Source organism: Polypterus senegalus, chromosome 1, assembly GCF_016835505.1.
Source record: "Polypterus senegalus isolate Bchr_013 chromosome 1, ASM1683550v1, whole genome shotgun sequence".
Lineage (NCBI taxonomy): Eukaryota > Metazoa > Chordata > Cladistia > Polypteriformes > Polypteridae > Polypterus > Polypterus senegalus.
The window spans coordinates 169,787,674-169,806,348 of NC_053154.1; the positions used below are offsets into that span (position 1 = coordinate 169,787,674).

Consider the following 18,675-nt stretch of genomic DNA (forward strand, 5'->3'; position numbering starts at 1 on the left):
AAGGCATGTTAGTGGGATTGAGGAGGTCTTCGAAGTACTCCTCCCACCGACCCAACGTCAGTGAGGTCAGCAGCGCACCATCCCCACCATATACGGTGTTGACACTGCACTGCTTCCCCTCCTGAGACGCCGGACGGTGGACCAGAATCTCCTCAAGCCGTCCGAAAGTCATTCTCCATGGCCTCTCAAACTCCTCCCATGCCCGAAGTTTTGCCTCAGCAACAACCAAGCCGCGTTCGCTTGGCCTGCCGGTACCTATCAGCTGCCTCCAGAGACCCACAGGACAAAAAGTCCTATAGGACTCCTTCTTCAGCTTGACGGCATCCCTCACGCCGGTGTCCACCAACGGGTTCGGGATTGCCGCCACGACAGGCACCGACCACCTTGCGGCCACAGCTCCGGTCAGCCCCTTCAACAATAGAGGCACGGAACATGGCCCATTCGGACTCAATGTCCCCACCTCCCTCGGGGCGTGGTTGAAGTTCTGCGGAGGTGGGAGTTGAAGCTACTTCTGACAGGGGACTCTGCCAGCCGTTCCCAGCAGACCCTCACAACACGTTTGGGCCTACCAGGTCTGACCGCATCTTCCCCACCATCGAAGCCAACTCACCACCAGGTGGTGATCAGTTGACAGCTCCCCCTCTCTTCACCCGAGTGTCCAAGACATATGGCCAAGTCCGGCGACACGACCACAAAGTCGATCATCGACCTGAGGCCTAGGGTGTCCTGGTGCCAAGTGCACATATGAACACCCTTATGCTTGAACATGGTGTTCGTTATGGACAATCCATGACGAGCACAGAAGTCCAATAACAAAACACCGCTCGGGTTCAGATCGGGGGGGCCATTCCTCCCAATCACGCCCTTCCAGGTCTCACTGTCATTGCCCACGTGAGCATTGAAGTCTCCCAGCAAAACGAGGGAATCCCCAGAAGGTATGCCCTCTAGCAACCCCTCCAGAGACTCCAAAAAGGGTGGATACTCCAAACTGCTGTTCGGCATACGCACAAACAACAGTCAGGACCCTTCCCCCCACCCGAAGGCGGAGGGAGGCCACCCTCTCGTCCACCGGGGTAAACCCCAATGCACAGGCTCCAGTCGGGGCAATAAGTATGCCCACACCTGCTGGCCTCTCACCGGGGCAAATCCAGAGTGGTAGAGAGTCCAGCCCCTCTCAAGGAGATTGGTTCCAGAGTCCAAGCTGTGCGTCGAGGTGAGTCCGACTATATCTAGCGGGAACCTCTCGACCTTGCGCACTAGCTCAGGCTCCTTCCCTTCAGAGAGGTGACATTCCACGTCCCAAGAGCCAGTTTCTGTAGCCGAGGATCAGACCGCCAAGGTCCCCGCCTTCGGCCACCACCCAACTCACACTGCACCCAACCTCCTTGGCCCCTCCCATAGGTGGTGAGCCCATGGGGAGGAGGACCCACGTTACCTCTTCGGGCTGTGCCCGGCTGAGCCCCATGATTGCAGGCCCAGCCACCAGGCGCTCGCCATCGAGCCCCACCTCCAGGCCTGGCTCCAGAGGGGCCCGTGACCAGCGTCCGGCAAGGGAAAACGTCGTCCAAGGTTTTATTCTTCATCAGAGGTTTGTTGAACCGCTCTTTGTCTCATCCCTCACCTAGGACCAGTTTGCCTTGGGTGGCCCTACCAGGGGCATAAAGCCCCGGACAACATAGCTCCTAGGATCATTGGGACACACAAACCCCTCCACCACGATAAGGTGACGGTTCAAGGAGGGGTTTCTGAGTAAATGTAAAGAGAAAATTTAACTAAACATGGGAAAATTGATCACTAAAATACTACTTAAAATTTGAAGTCTCCAAAGCAAAGCCAGAAAATTAGAAACCTGTCAGTAATGATTTTGCTCTCATTAAATCTCTTTGTATTGTCATAAAGTTTAGATGTACTTCTTAAGACTGGATGCAGCAAACTGCATGCAAGCATCATCAATAGGTCCATCCATCATTTGACTTCCATGTCAGTTGTCTGGTAACACAACATGAACACTGCCATGAAATGCAAGTGGAAATTAGCAGCACTGACAAAATAAAGTAAACAAAAAATGGATTAGTCAAATGTACAAAAGCTCTGAACTGCACAGTGAAGAAAATGATGGGATAACCCTTATCCTGTACATACATTAACATATCTTGTACGTATGTGATACTTTCATGTATGTATGAGATGTTTTCATTTACATACAAGATACTTTCACGTATGTACAAGATAAATTTAGAATTAAAAAAATTACAAAAATGCACTTTGGGGTTAGCTAATTAAGACTTTACTAAGCGTATGTTGCTTCAGTTTGACGTCACTTCCACCTCTTGTAGCGTGGTGATATAAAAAGGTGATGGGTGGGCTTTTATTTAAAAGAGTATGGGATGGTTTGTGTATTTGCTTTATGTTTATAGGTATCAGTCTGCACACTTGTTCGGAGCCCCTCAGGGGATATACTGTATTTTTCTGTCTGAGAAACAGTGGTGATCACTATCTAAATATTTGCGGCGCACACACAATAATAGTTGAAGCAACCTTAAAGTACCTGGTGCACAGGCTGTGGTAACTGGTGGGCACAAGATAGTAATTGGTGAGCATGAGATATATAAATGGTGGGCACAAGATAGTCAGTAGTGTGCACAAGATAGTAAATTTTATGCACCAAATTGTTTCCCAGAAAAGAAAAATACACCATATCCCCTCAGGGGCTCTGTATGAGTGTGCAGACTTATATATGTGAACATAAAGAAAGTACCTAAACCATTCCACACACTCCTTTAATAAATAAAAGCCTACCCATCTACTTTTTATATCACCTTGTTGCAAGAGATGGGAGTGACATCAAACTGAAGCGCCATGGCCTTGGTAAAGTCTAAATTAGGTAGCCCTAAATGACACCTTTGTAATTTTTTAAAGTAACTTTATCTCATACGCACATGAAAGTATCCCATACATACATGAAAACATCTAAACATCTCGTGCATACGTGAAATTATCCTATATTCCATATGAACGTGATATTTTCAAATATGTACTAGATAAGGGTTATCCCATAGTTTTTTCACTGTGCGGTTCAGAGCTTCCATATTAATGGCATTAATAATGTAATTTTAATATTTAATTAACTTTTCCAAAGGTTACTCTTGACACTAAATAATTAGGAAAATTTAATATTCAAGTTCCTAGACAAAAATTCCAATGTAAGCCATTTGAGCATTCCCCTCCTTATTTTTAGACTGATGTCAGTCTTGTTCATAGAAGATGGCTTCAAAATGATGAAACGCATGAAAAATAAAGCAACTCTTGATTCCTACCATTTCTGTTCATTTTCTCTGCATGAACAATCCTATGTTCTTTACGCAGTGGTGCTAAGTGTCTCTTTTATTATCAAAAGGTTTAATTCCTTACTTTATTCTCCACCACAGCTCTGAACCCATCTTTTTAAATCAAAGGATTCAGTGGCATGTATCTTATGTCCTTGATGTGTCTGTGTGCAATTAACACACATAGCATTTTAGTATATAGGGTGGTCCAGATCTAATTATGCAACTTTTAATGCAATGCAGGAAAAAAATACAAGACAAAAGAATTGTTCAAAATATCTTGTAATAAATGAAAATGGACTTACATTGAATTAATTCACTGATTTTCCATGTAATGTCCCACTTGTCCGCCATTTAGTTGGATACAGGCTCTGAGTAATAAACTTAATAAGTTATATCGTAATGAAAATTGTGTAATTAGATCTGGACCACCCTGTACATTAAGTTGGACGTTTTTACACCACTGAAACCTAACCTCATCTTGCCAAGGAGCAAGAGCAGAGATATGGTACATCTAGCAAATGCTTAGAGGTGTACTGAATTTCTGAATGAGATAAAGACAAATGAGTTCACTCTGCATTTAAATACATAACACTTACAATGATAGCAGCCACATAAATACTGAGGCATGAGATTGTCATTCTTTTATTTATTATGAATCTCAAATGAAGCTTAACATAAGACAAGATGAGTTTCTAAGACCTCAAAACATGTATTATAATTTTGCCTGAAGCAAAATTAAGTTCCGCATTTAAATAGAGTAGGAAAAAATCTAACTGTTGACATTTCTTATAGGGCAGCTTTAGAGGAGGAGGAGGTTTGCTTGCATGATTGGCAGAGAAATGATAAGAAGCATAGCATAACATAACATTACATCCTTAAACTCATTTGATCCAGTTCAGAGACTACCCTGGAAGAAGTGCACACACGCCAGTAAACAAACCTGGATGATGTGCCAGTACATAGCAGGGTCCACTCACACTCACTCCCCATTCTCACACTGGGCCTTTTTGGAATGAGCTTGGTGGGACAAAAACCAGAATAATCTGATGAAGCCCCAAGCAGCAATCTGCCATTGTTAAATTAAAATTTGAAAGTGTACAGTATACAAAATATGAAAAAACAGTTCCAATTATAGACATTTGATGGAGATTTTTCTGTACACAGGGAAAACATTCAGACTCACCAAAGTCAGTGAATGAGCATTGGATTCATGCTCAGGACACTGTTAACAACTGCACCATTTTAGGAAAGATTATTATGAAAGTATTAAGCAATGCATTGGCAGTCCTAGGAAAACATCATTTTGAATCATCAGATGACAAAGAGAAGAAAAGATTTTTGACAAGCCCCGTTCTCACCTCCAGTACCTATTAGAAAAGCTTTCATATTTACTTTCCATATCACATTTTCTCTTATTTTCAAGCTGCTGGTCAACCCACTATTGACAGTTTACAAAATGAAATGTTAAAAAGTAGAAATAATGAGTATAAAATAACTTGTACAGAACATTGTGGTTATCTAAAGCACAATTTATTAATTGTCTTTCAAGTTTTCTCTGCTTTAATACTAGAAGTAAAAATGAGCATGTTCTATATTAAAAAATATTTAAAAAGAAATTTTGAAGGAGTATTTATGATCTATAATTATTTTCTTGTTTTTCTACTGTCCAGTGAGAATTGCTCTGTATTAATGTTGTACATTTTCCTCTTATTTTTTGTAACATACAGTTTTACCAGTAATATTTCAAAATGAGCACCCTGCTGAATAAACTGCCTTTAATATGGTACATTTGTACAAAAAAGTGAGAAAAAAGAATGTAATCAAAGCACCTTGCATAACTGTTATTATTTTTATTACAAGCCCTATTACTGAGCACTGCATTCACTTTTCAAACATTGTTTCTTTTGTCTGTTGCTCTTACTCTTCACATTAATGATACAAAATGAATATCTAGATGACCAAAGTGTTTTTAAAAAGTATCATAGTAATATTATTGGTTGTGCTTTTCTTCATATTTCTATTCTGGATTATTTTTTCCCTGTTCTTCTCATGCAAAATCTGATGTGTTTTCAGACTTTATCTAACTTCCTGTGGTTTATTTCAAGAAATACAGTATGTGCCCTTTGTCAAAGAGTAAAAACCTGAAATACAGCAAATATGGACTGGCTTTGTGCAGTAACACTCTAAACCAGCTACTCATCAACACTATCTCCTCAGCCAGGGTGGGCTTCCATGAGCTGGACACCTATGGCAGGGAGACATCGACTGATCTCCAATTTATGTAGACTACTCTTCTTCAGTCATGCTACAAGAATCTGATATAATGAATACCTTTTGACTCCAAAGTTGACAATATTGTTTACTGAGAAGACAGTTTTGAATTCCTGGGGTATACAGTATTTCAGCATCAAAACCCACAGTTAATCAGTAGTTGTAGCAGTATGGAGCCTGTTAGGAAGGAATAAGGAATCAAGCTGAAATGAAACAATCATTTTGGCTCACTTGCAGAGACGTTTGGTTTCCAAAACTTGCTACATACCTGTACACATGTGCATTTGTACTATTACATGCTTCTAAAATTATTTGAATGTTTATTTATATTATGATTTGTCTTTGTATTCTGTTCCTGCTTTCTTTCCACTTTAACTATGGTATGTTTGATTTGATTGAAGGCAATGTTATTTTCTTGAAATAAAATTAATAATAAAAAATACATATATATTATGTTTTATGTATTTTCCAAAAAGTGTAACAAAATACTGTATTTTTCAGTTTTTAAATGATTTATTTCTCTGTCTGTCTGTTTCTTCATTAGTTCCTTCCTATCTATTGTCATCCACGCATGAATTGGGAGCAGTCTATGGGCTTGTGTTTTGACTGTAATACCACCCCAGGACATAAGAGGGTGCTGTAACTCATGCATTCTCCTCATTTATCTGCAGCTTAGAGGGTCCAATAGTCAAAGACACTTGAAGATACACCCATTTCCTTTCCAACCTTCTCCCAGACCAGGGTATAAATGATATAATGGCCACCACTACAAGAAGAAGAAATTAGTCTTTTATGTGTACTCTCGTTTGGAAAGATGTTTCTTGATCTCTTGCAATTTACCTCTGTGCATACTGATTTCAAATTATATGGGGAGTACCAGCTGGTGCCGTAAATCTTCATTTGTTTTGCCATCAGTCTTTCTATGCATCTAGTTACTCTTTCATCCATCCATTTTGTAAGCCTGCTTTCCCAGAGCAGGGTTGCAAGGAAGCTGGAACAAATCCCTGTAAGCAGGTACCTGCAAGTCATGGACTTGTCTATCCATTTATCTGCTGAAAAACAACATTCTAAAAAACCAAGAAAACACAAGAGATGGTTTTGTTTTTTTTTTCTTTCCTTTATCTCAAAATGAAGACTCGGTGTTTTATTTTACAACAACAGGCTTGGCAAGCAGTCCAAACAGCAGAGCCTCATTCAATCTGTCTTCAATTAACAGTTCTGGTTTTCAGGGTTAGGAATCCTTTGTTTTTAGACTCTCCAACATACAGTAACAATATAAAGTAACTTTAGTAAAAAATAATAATTATGGATTCCTGACAATAAACACACATTAGTACTAAATTATTAACATTTTCCTGTTTCAGATAACCTCCAGACTCTAAGTCTGTAGGCTTCAGAAAGCTTTAAACTCCATTTCAGGGTCACTTCCATGGTCATTTACAGCAGGGCCAATGTCAGAGTGTTCCCTTTGGTCTTTTTTGTGTTTTTTTTTCACCCTTCATCTGTCAATATCTTTAAAAAAAAAGTCTCATCTGCAGTTCAGTCTTCTCTCTCCCTGTCTAACCCTTTCAAAAGGCACTCTGGTTCTTGATTCGAGTTGCCTCGAAAGCTTGCATATTATAATCTATTTAGTTAGCCAATAAAAGGTGTCATTTTGCTTGGCTTTTCTTTAGATTGGGAATATATGCTGCTCTTTTTTGGCATGAAAATGTTTGAAACTTTTCCAGTTGTTCTCACTTACTATCTCTTTGTGAGTAGAATCGGGTATCTCTAGTATTTTCTAGGGTGTCCAAACTTCAGCACCCTGACTGCTTTCTCACAGGTTGGCCTTACCTCTCTTCCTTACTGGTTTGCCTGTCTCTAGGCCTGTCATGGGTATATGGGGCGAGTAACACCTTACTTGTACACATTGGCATATTAATGCGTGCAGTCACTTACAACCAATGCATTCACCATCTACTAGCCCCTTGCTTTTTGCTATACAATGCCCACCAGACCTGCACTCCAACTTGCCCCTTGTTCCTTCTTTCTGTTACATTTATTATCTTTGGAAATTTCAGAGAGCCAAACCCAGAATAATACTGTACTTGCAAACACCCCAGATAACTGGAATGGGATGGCTAAAGTTTGATGTGATGGATTGCCAGCGTTCTTACCTGGCCGGGATACCCAGGAGATGGAAGGATGGTTGGAAAGCAGTTTAGGGCACTGCCTGCCCCAGATTCCCACAGTGCATCATGGGACTAGGAGTTCTTTAACTCAGCCCTATTGGGTGTCATGGGTGCCACTAAGGGGGGCTGCAAGGACAGAGTTTCCACCTTACCTGGAACTGCTGACAGACAACGTAGGTGGATGTTCAGAAGCACTTCCGGGGTGGCTAAAATAAAAGGAGCTGGCTGCCTCACTTCTGAGAGCCAGAGTTGGGTGAAAGGTGGACGAAGCTTGCTGGGAGGAGTGGAGGAGGCCAGTGACCAAGAGACAGGGAAAGAACAAAAGAAAGAATTGTATTTGTGCTTATTGTTGTACTTGTGGCAGTGACAATAAAGGTTCTTTGTGCTTTTAACTTATACCCTGTGTCTGTCTGTATTTTTTTGTTTGGGGAACTTGAACTCCCCCTACTGATAAAATTAGCACTAAGGGTAATACAGAGGTGTAGGAGCCAGTTGGTGGCTGAGTAATGGACTTCTGTGTTTCCTGCACTTACATCAGTATAATATTGAAGCAATATTAGATGAATTGGCATATTAAGCACAACAAGCATTCACTGCAGTCTTAAATGTGTTTGCTCCAATTGATGGGTATGAGGAGAGCTATTTTGGCAGCACTGGGCATAAGGCAGGAACACAAATAACTACATTAGAGAAATTTAGAATCAGCAATTAACTTAACATAAATGTCTTTGAGGATGTACAAGAAATACCAGGGAGCATGGAGGAAAACCCACACTGACACAGGGAGAACTTAGATATGGACAGTGATATTATAGGATTTTAACCCAGAATTCTGGATCTATGAGTCTGTAAAACTAACCAGTGCTTCAGCATGCCTCCTCAAAATATTTAGAATAAAACATAAAATAGTTGACATCATAATGTTTCAAATAGAGGATCTATATTTTGAAATTTGGTGAATGTTGTAGCTATTTAATTCCTTCACATTGTGCATAATCTATTCATCCTCCATTTAGTGAAAAAGCTAAATCAAGTTTTAGACTCACAGGAACCCAGATCTATAATTTATGTTTTTATTCTTCTTTTTTAAAATCTTGTCTCACTCTCTTTGTGCTTGACATGCAGCGCTGCCTCATTTCTGCTTCTCTTTTGCACACATAGTTTAATAAGGCCATAATGTTGCTTCTGTTAAAACCAGATAAGGAGCCAACGGTATATGGCCATTCTCATCAATTATGTTTAAGGAACTCTGATGTTAAGCAGTTCATAAAGGTCTTGGCCTGCCGCTTACAGATGGTGATTTTTAAGCGAGTCTATCTCTATCGGATTTTGATTTGCTTCTTACAACCATATAACTCATCATGGCTGGGCTTTTGCTGAAAATGACTTTTCAGACAGGGATCATTGAGGAGTGGGTGGAGGATAGGAGGGAAATGTTGGGCAGTCGGGACACTGTAGTCTTCTGCCTTGCAGTGCCGGTTTAACTCATACAAAGAAGATACTGAGTCATTAGCCACATTTCTCAGAAAGTGATAATGACCCAAGAGATACTGCCTAATCAGTATGGACCTTGGCAGAACACTGCATAGAATCCATTATTAATCATCCCCTTAACTCACTCAAACCAGACAGCAATAAATATAAAAATGTATGAAGAAATACATAAGAAATTAATACATATATATATTCCAATTAGGTTGGAAAATTAGTAAATGAGCTAATTACAAGATGCCTAGATAGCGAACCTGATAGATAGATAGATAGATAGATAGATAGATAGATAGATAGATAGATAGATAGATAGATAGATAGATAGATAGATAGATAAACTTCAATTAATGTGTTCTATTATTAATCATTCTTATGAATTTCCCATTACATTTATCACACTACATGTTTTGCAGCATATACTATACAGTATGTATCTGTATGTAACTACAAACTACAAACAAAATGTTGTTGTGCATATTTTCATAGTCATCTATACAAGATTTCCTGTCTCTTTTAACTATCCTACCTGTTTTAATTGAAATTTGCATTGCAGCTCTTATTTCATGTAAGGCTTACTTCTGACATTAAAAATGCGAAAAAACATTCTCCTCTTTCCAGTGGTTCAGTTGATGACAGAGAGACACTGGTCAGTGACCGTGCAGGGAAAAACAGCTTTGAAAAGCAGACCTAATCTCTGCATTTGCCAGAGTCATGTCATGCCTACCTAGCACAGACATAAATTCCAAGCATCACAATGAGACCTTTGCTCAGTAGTGTGCTCCTTTACTGACTGTGCATTAGCCCTTTTCAATCAGCTTTTCAAACAGCTGTACTCAGACCTGTCAGCTGCAAATGTATACATTTGTATGAAGTATAGGAAGGTGTCTGCAGCAATGTCGTCACTTTAAGAAGCAGCATGCTTTCTCCCTCTGTTCTTATCATCCACAGACTACTGTACTCAGAGACCATTTCATCTCCTCCTGCTCTGATTTAAATTCTAAAAATCCAGGACACAGTAATTCTTTCATTTCAGCCAGGAGCAAAAGGCATACATGTCTTTCTAATATGTTTTATAGTACAATTTCACCATGGAGAAATCAAATCACTAATTTGTCACATTTACAGTCACATCACATCTTGTAATTATTTTAAAAACGCTTTGCAAATATTATAATAAAATGGCATTGCTGTCAGTATTCAATGAGGCACCAATTTTCACAGAGTGAAATATTTTATTACAGCTAGCTTTAGTTATTCTGTAATCTTCTAGTATTTCTATTTATAATGTATAAAATATATTATTATTATTATCATTATAACATGATATTCTCTAGCCTGTTTAATCCAAATCAGAGTCACAGTGAAAGGAGCCTACCCTGGCAGCAAAGTCACCAGAGTAAATTGGACTCAAACGAATTACAGAAATTATAATACGAGGAACATTCAAAAAAAATTCTGCACTTTTATATTTTTATTGGAAATGGTGAAGGTGGAAGGAGTACTAATTGGGCATTATAAAGTTGGTACAATGCTGGGAAAATTGCATTGTAAAGGAAGGTGACTATGTAAAAAGGTGATGCAATTTATTTTTGAAATTCTTAATAAATACAGTTGGAAAAGAGTGTGGAAACTTTTTGAACGTCCATTGCAAAATTAATTTGATTTAGACTTTTACAAATTAGAAGATAAATCTGTCAAAATACAGAACATGCTAATAATAAAGAAGATGAATAAAATATATAATAATTGGATGAGGAAATGAAAATGTATTGTTTATGATATATTAAATGAGATAAGGATTCATTTCTCTGATGGATTTTTTTTAATATGCAACAACTTTTTGTATAGTTTTACCCAACATTAGAAAGCTATTAAACATATAAAGTGGTGGCATGGTGGCACAGTTTATGCCTTGAACAGCAGTTCAGCTTTTCCTCCCACAGAAGTGAATTTTGGGAAACCTAGCCTTCTAATATGGATGTGTATGTGAGGGGTTCTGTGATGAGGTGCAGGCTTTTCCAGGGCTATTTAGTCCAAAGATAGGCTCTTAATTGGATTCCATAGATGTGAGAATGATACGTTATCACTTTTTTCACTGGATTTTTTGCAAGCCAATAATGTAAACAAACTTTCACACACTGGGACGGTTATTTAAATAAATTCAAATGTTCTCAATGCCTGAGAAGGCATGACTTCCCATTCAAGTCACCTTTATAAATAATATGTAATCATTTGATCATTCTCTCTTTCCTCTATTTTTAATTGTATTTCAAAGCGAATCATGCTGTTTTGGGAGTTATACAACATAGGCTTTTTAACTTTTTTCAAGCTGCATGGCCACCATTTGCTATTGCTTGCAATTTTCAAGCTTTATAGGACAGCTTGTTTTTGTTCTTTAAGTGAAAGGTGAAATATGTAAAAGTTATTGATTGAGTGTATTACAGTACATCATGGAAAATGTTTTTCTTGTAAGGTAAGACTAGATAGATAGATAGATAGATAGATAGATAGATAGATAGATAGATAGAGGCACTATAAGTGATAACTAGATAGATAGATAGATAGATAGATAGATAGATAGATAGATAGATAGATAGATAGATAGATAGATAGATAGATAGATAGATAGATAACAATTAATTTTTGTCCCAGGTGGAGGTTTAGATTTTATAGAAGCTCAATAGACATGCAAATATTATAACAAACAACAGAATCCCCCACCAATATCACATAAGAATTACAAAAAAGTAAAACGTCTGACTTGGCTAATAATGGGTGCAGATGGCACAGACATATTGCCATTGGTATACAGTAATTTAGCCACAGGAGCTTAAGCTGAATAACCAACCCACCTTAATAAAAGGATAAGTGTCAGTGGGTCTGTCTCAACCTGCTTTTTCCTTTAGCTAAGGATGGCAGCAGAGAGAACCAAATTCTGGATATATGATAGATAGATAGATAGATAGATAGATAGATAGATAGATAGATAGATAGATAGATAGATAGATAGATAGATAGATAGATAGATAGATAGATAGATAGTGTATAGCTCAGCAACAACTGTACCTGCTGCATTAACTTGGTTCATCACATGTGTCTGGTGTAAGAGATTTTGTCGTGCTAAACTGAATTTCTTTGCTCAATTTGTTCACCAGGTCATGCAATCTTTAATTTCAATATTGGGTGCACTGCTCCAGCTATTTGACTTGCCATATGTTTAATTCAGGTCCAGCAGAGCTGAATCAACCTGCTCAGCTGTTCATCTACTGAGCCTGTTTAAAGCTCTATATTGAAAAATCTTCTTTATTGCAGGGTAAGGATACAAGTGGATAGAAAGCTAAGCATATGATATTTTTCACAGCCAGCATATTGAGAAGTGACAGTTTTTCTGTATACCTGTATCCAAGTTTCTAATAATCTTTTAGCTTTTTTTGCCATATAGCTATGGTATTCACAGTGTCCACTACTGGACATGGCTGTCTCCTTCTTAGAACAGTCCCAGTGACTTCCCCTAATATTGAGAACATTTTCATTCAAGGTAAGTAAGAGTGAATGTAGTTTTAGTCAGGCCTGCTGTTCCGAATTCTTTCATACATTTAATCTCCTTTTACTCTGGCTCATAATCTTCATTAATTCAAAGGTGCAGAGAACCCTTTATGTTCCTGTTTTAATGTGATCTCACTTTTCACTGCATCTCTGGTTCACCATTTACAGGGTGTCCACCTTGATGAGCACTCACAAGAAATGCTAGCACCTTCTCCAGTGGCCTGTAACCTCCCCCTCCACCTCTTCTTTTTGAATGATCTTATTGGTTTACCCTGCCTGAATACGCCGATAAAAGAAACAGTTCTAGAGATGGATGACACTGAGCTCTGCAAGCAAATTAAACAGCCTGGTACACACAGAGCATCTAGCAAATCCTCAATAAAGCATGTTGTGACACCAAATTCTGTACATCTATTATTTAAGCAGGCTGCGACCAGCTAACAAGATGGATTGTTTGATTAATCCCTTGAATTAGTGTTGTGATCAAGCTCTGGATCTTGTCTTTTTGTTGGTTGTTTCTCATCTTTTTTCACATTGCCATATATATAAACTACATAAACATTACAGGAGAAGGCTACCGTGGCAGGCAGGTTATGTAATGTTGATATAAGCTCAGCCTATCACTTGTCAGATCTTCACCTTTAGTTGCATACTCTTGGTTTAACTATTCATGATGTGACTGCATGTTTGTTGAACTGGAGAATAAGAAATGTTAATGGTACTTTGTAAAGATGGATATGAAAGAGTGAAACAGACAACTGCCTGGATTTGTCCGTCTCATTTGGAGGCTGAGAAATCTAAATTAAAAAAATATATAACTAAACACGGGACACTGGAGAAGCAAAACAGCAGAAGGAATAAAGTAAAACCTATGACAATGACACTCAAGAAAAAAAAGGTCAAGTCAGAAATAAGAAGCTAGGCAAAGTGAAGAAAACAAAATATTAATAACTTAATGAGAAGTCTGATTAAATATAAAGGACAAGCTTGAAGAGAATAGCAAATAATTACTATTGCCAAGTAATGACACATAAAGGTGTAACAATGGCAGGTAAAGAAAACAAAATGAAACTGTTGGAGGAATGTAAGAGTGAAACTGACTAACTTTCTTGAACATTAATATCAGATATAGAAATCCAAATCAATTCAATCTTTCTTTACACCATTCATTGTATGAACAGCACAGAGAAATCTAATACAAATATATAATTAACTGAATGTTTAAAATTGATATTCTGGAACTAAAAGTTCAAACCAAAACAAAGACTGAAACATAGATAAAACTTTCAGGATACCATGTTTCTTCTGTCTCTAAACCACTGCAGTCACCTCAATGGAAGTATACATTTCTTCATCTCAAGTAAATTAAAAAGCTTAATTTCATTCGATTTATGTATAGATTTATTGGACTCAAACTTTCTATGCAGACCAAACTGCCAGGAATACTCAGATCTCCCTTGCTGTATGCAATAAAAAACAGAAAGAATAAGAAAATAATGTAATATTAATTAACCATTCAAAGACATTAAAATAGCTAAAAGATTGTTCAGTATTGTAGTTGAGTATGACATTGATAAAGAGAAAGGAATTTTAAAAAACAGAATTCTTCATTACAAGGTAAATTAAATTTTCCCTACTTTTAATTAAACAACGCTACATTTATCTTTGTTTTTGGCTGGAATTGAGCAAAATGCACTACTAGCGTGGTGTAGGCTAACACAACCAGGTATTAATTTTATTGTGTTCCGCAATTTGTGATGCTGAACACATTTAAATTCAAGCCAATCAAGAGTCTCCAAGGAATTGGAGCAAAGGGAGCAGAAGCATTAAGGCTCTCTTGCACCCTCGAATGGGAAAAAATAAATGAGGATAAAAGAGACTAGTCAAGCTTCACATTTGATGACTGCTGCTCAGATCAATAAAGTACAAACAGTGGTAGATACCCGAGATGAAGAGGAGATGACAAACTGTTTACATTACTTCCATTAATCAAGAATACATATGTCTGCTGTTGAAAACAGATAGCGGTTTCATCGCATTTTTTGTCAATCAACAAGCATTACTTGGAACAATACCCTGTGAAGCTCAAGGACATCAACAAAATACAGAGTATTTTTAAAAGATCCTTTAATCAGGAAGAAGTATATAAAACCACTCTGGTTTATCAGTTTTACATAATACATTTAAATATACATATCTAACCAAATAAATATAAAATATCACCTGCATCTTTAAATATAAAGGTGTCAAAATGTTTATTCACAGCAATACACGGGGAAGCCATTTTTGTTTCCCAGAAAAACAATCCACATGAAGTTTCCAGAAACATTATTTATTTATTTTAAAAAGCATTTGAATAAAAACAGATTTTTTAAATACCAATGGGTTCTTTTTAAAAGACTCTTGAGGTATATAATACCTCAAGTTTAAAAATGTTCTTGATCTCTTGTATCCTGCTACTGTAGGTGACCTATTATACATTAAACAGTTCTCTTTAGACCACATATTAGAAACCTTTTCAAAGTACAAAGAATCCCTTCAAGAGTGAATTGGTTCATTGTCAAGCAATGAGTCTGCAAGGAGCCACACAGCCCAGTAAAAGAATCATTATTTTTAGGAGTTGTCACAAATGTTTGCCTGTGGACCACATTCCTGGCTCTGATGAAGTGAGCAATACGACCCTGGGATGAGTGGGGACACTGACACTAATGTTCTCTTCTCATTTCTTTCCCATAGTCATGAAAAAGCACCCAATAGGAAGAACCAATACCCCCACCACAAACTCTGTACCTTCTTGGTTCTCAGAGTATAAGAACTGTTCGTTCCTGGAAAATGGCGTTATATGCTAACCTGACAAACACAGAGGACAGAGCTCCCATGATTCAATCGCACAGCTATTGTTGACCTATACAGTCTTTTTTAGTTTGAGCCCCTGTCGGCTGTCTTTTCAGTTCTTCGATTAAATGGGAATACCTGGGTGATAACACCAACCTTTATTGATGTCTCTACCTTATCTATCTTAAATGTATGCAACACATTTTCAGACGCATTGTGGTGGACTGGGAAACTAAATTTATCACTGTATCAGTAAGAACAAAGCAGCAAATAGAGTTCTGATGAGCCCCAGGTCAATTGCAGAGTGCTCTCCCACTACATTTTATACTGGCAGTGCTGCTGCTGTTTTATTTCACCCTAGGCCAAGCTTATTAGTGCACCAGATTACTGTTTGGTGGCTAACCTGTGTGGCTGGTCACCTTATGATCTGCACCCTAAGCAAATGCCTAATTTGCCTTATTGGTGGTGTCAGCCCTCCATACTGGGCAAATGTTCAACTACATATTAATCAGTTTAATACATGTTTGAGATACAGTTGTATCCCATGATCTGGGGAGAAAGACTGGGTTGGGGTTAGGAGACAATATCAACTCAGCACAGATTAAACAGGCTAATATTCAAATCGAGGCCTATGGACTTAAACCCCTTAATCATTATTATTATTATTATTGTTATTTTCTTTCATAAGGAAGTGAACATCATTTCACTGTGTACTATTACTCAGACTTAGCTGAGACGGAGTAATTTAGCACATTATTCATTGTTTTGTGATCATCACATAAAACAATGAAGTATTACACCAAAAAGCGGTATAAACACATTTTAAAAAAACTGTCATTTTCTCTTTTTCTTTTAAAACTTTGCAAAAGTTATCATAATGAAAAGAATTAGATATACAGAAGGTTTTAATTCGGATTGAATTGGTAAGTTGTGCTAAGCAGTGGTAAATTTACTTTTATGCAACACTGCCACGATTTTGAATTTAAACATACGAAGGAGATTCGTTCCTTGTAACCCTCGCTTCTCCGGCTGACTGAGCTCTTTCACGGCTCCGGTGCGATCTGTCAGTTCAGGTTCCCTGATCTTTGCGCAGGCAACTTGCGATTCTGGTATCACGACGCTGGTCGGAGCTCTTTCACTTCTCCGGAACGAAGCCCCAGCTCACACAGGCCAAGCGAAAAGTTTTTTGTTCAAGACTAACAATGCGAGCGGGAGGAGGTGCTCCTCGCTGATTGGGTAAACGTGTGCCGAATGTTTCCTATGATTGGACGGAAGGTGTTAGGAGAAAAAAAAAAGATGCGAGGGGCTTCTCAATCGCTACCCCTCCCCCAACGCACCCCCCCACCCCACTTCCATTCTTACTGTCCAGAGCTGTTCTCGCTTACTACTTACTATACTGCTTGCAATGTGACACAAAATACAAGACCGTTAAAGGAAGCGCGCACAAAACTGGAATATCGTATCATTTTCTAACGATAGTAGGATTGGTATATCTGCGAATAAAGGAGAAAAGAAGACAAGAAAAAAACGCACAAGTTTGCCATGACAGTGGATTTGCTTATAGTTTTATGTTTGATCTCTACAGTTACTGCCGTGGAAGGTAATTTTTGAATTTTGAATAGTTTCATTTTTATTTATTCTTAAAAGATGAGACGCGCGCCTGCCATCAGTATTTCATCTGAGCTTGAAAGGGTTCGAGTGGAGCGCGTCTTGGCACGTTTTTGGGTAGTAAAGCACCCCGGCATGTTCCATCTGTGTATGTATTAGCTGAAATGATTGCTCCTATGAACAAATATACAATTCTAACATAACTGATTTTCATGGTTTCCTGGATAGTTGCGTTACGTGGTTTTTGAATCGCCTTTTGAAACTGCAATGCAGTGTATCTCCGAAAATAGGGCAGAATTTTTAACCATCGGGTCCTGAGAGATGCAAGCCGATGGATTCTTCTACATGTTGCCAGAGTAATTATTTATTTATTACAGATAGGTAGACTCCGACTCCTCCTCAACCGCAAAGAAACATCCTCTTCTCCAAAAAATGAACTAGAGACCCGTTATGCGTTCATGGTCTAGGGTTTTGGATCAAAAGAATCGTAATAGTTTCCAGGGTCTGGACGGGAGGGGAAGCAACTGAAACCTGTATGTGTGCTGCTGATCAGGTGCATTGGGGGCTGCAGCAATGAATCGCATCATTTGTTGGAGCGCCTTAGGTTGCTGTGGGTACGTGTGCATGCGTGAGAGTGCGCGTGTGTGGGTGTGTGTTAGTAGGCGGATATAATAAAAATATTTAATCAGTGCGGATCTGAATTGATATTTTCTCTATATGGAGTGTACCTGGAGTCTCGAAACTGACTGCTGGAAACAAGCACACCGTTAGCCAAGAACTGTCAAACTCTGCTTGCACTTCGCTTCGACTCTGACAATTTGTATTCCGCACCGCACGACAGCGTCACAATATTATTAGGCTTCTGCGCCATCTACCCATCCTCGCAAACCACACTTTAGCCATACTCTTTTATTAGAGTGACGTGACCGAACCTTAAATACCGTTCCACGCGTGTAATACGTTGGAGTCGTCTAGGAAAATGATAAGTCTCAGAAGATCGCACACACCACAGCACAAGAAGACGTGTGCATAATGTCAAAACAATACATTGCACTCTGATTTCTGGTTAAATTATGTGGGTTAGCCTACTCAGTTCAAAAGATCTTCTCTCGTCGTCATTAAGGTTCTGTGGGAGTTTTGCTTGATTGTAATTTCGAAGTGTATTCAGATGCCAGGTACGCCTACAGGCATTCCTCGCATTATAGATTTCTGAGAACGTCAGCCTGTAATCTGGGTTTGCTTGTTATACGTACTAAATGTGCGCTTCCATTCTTATCTCTTTCTCATCTTTGTAGTTTTACTAAGCCTAGAAAATGATTTATTTTTAGATGGGGGTTGGGCCGGCAAGCCAACCGACAGGCAAAGCCGGGCAACAATTTGTCACATCTATGTAAACCATATGTTGATTGCAAGGTTGCCTGTTG

General features: G+C 38.6%; 1 protein-coding gene across 2 annotated transcripts in view; it reads left to right on the forward strand.

Moving 5' to 3' along the window:
- Nucleotides 1–17,005: 17,005 nt before the first annotated feature.
- Nucleotides 17,006–18,675, forward strand: part of LOC120535168 (ephrin type-B receptor 1) — a 707,928-nt gene continuing 706,258 nt past the window's right edge. For both annotated transcript variants that reach the window (XM_039762817.1, XM_039762826.1), the window contains exon 1: nt 17,006–17,243. In XM_039762817.1, the coding sequence (XP_039618751.1) occupies nt 17,186–17,243 (58 nt within the window). In that variant the 5' untranslated portion in view covers nt 17,006–17,185. The remainder of the gene's footprint in view (nt 17,244–18,675) is intronic.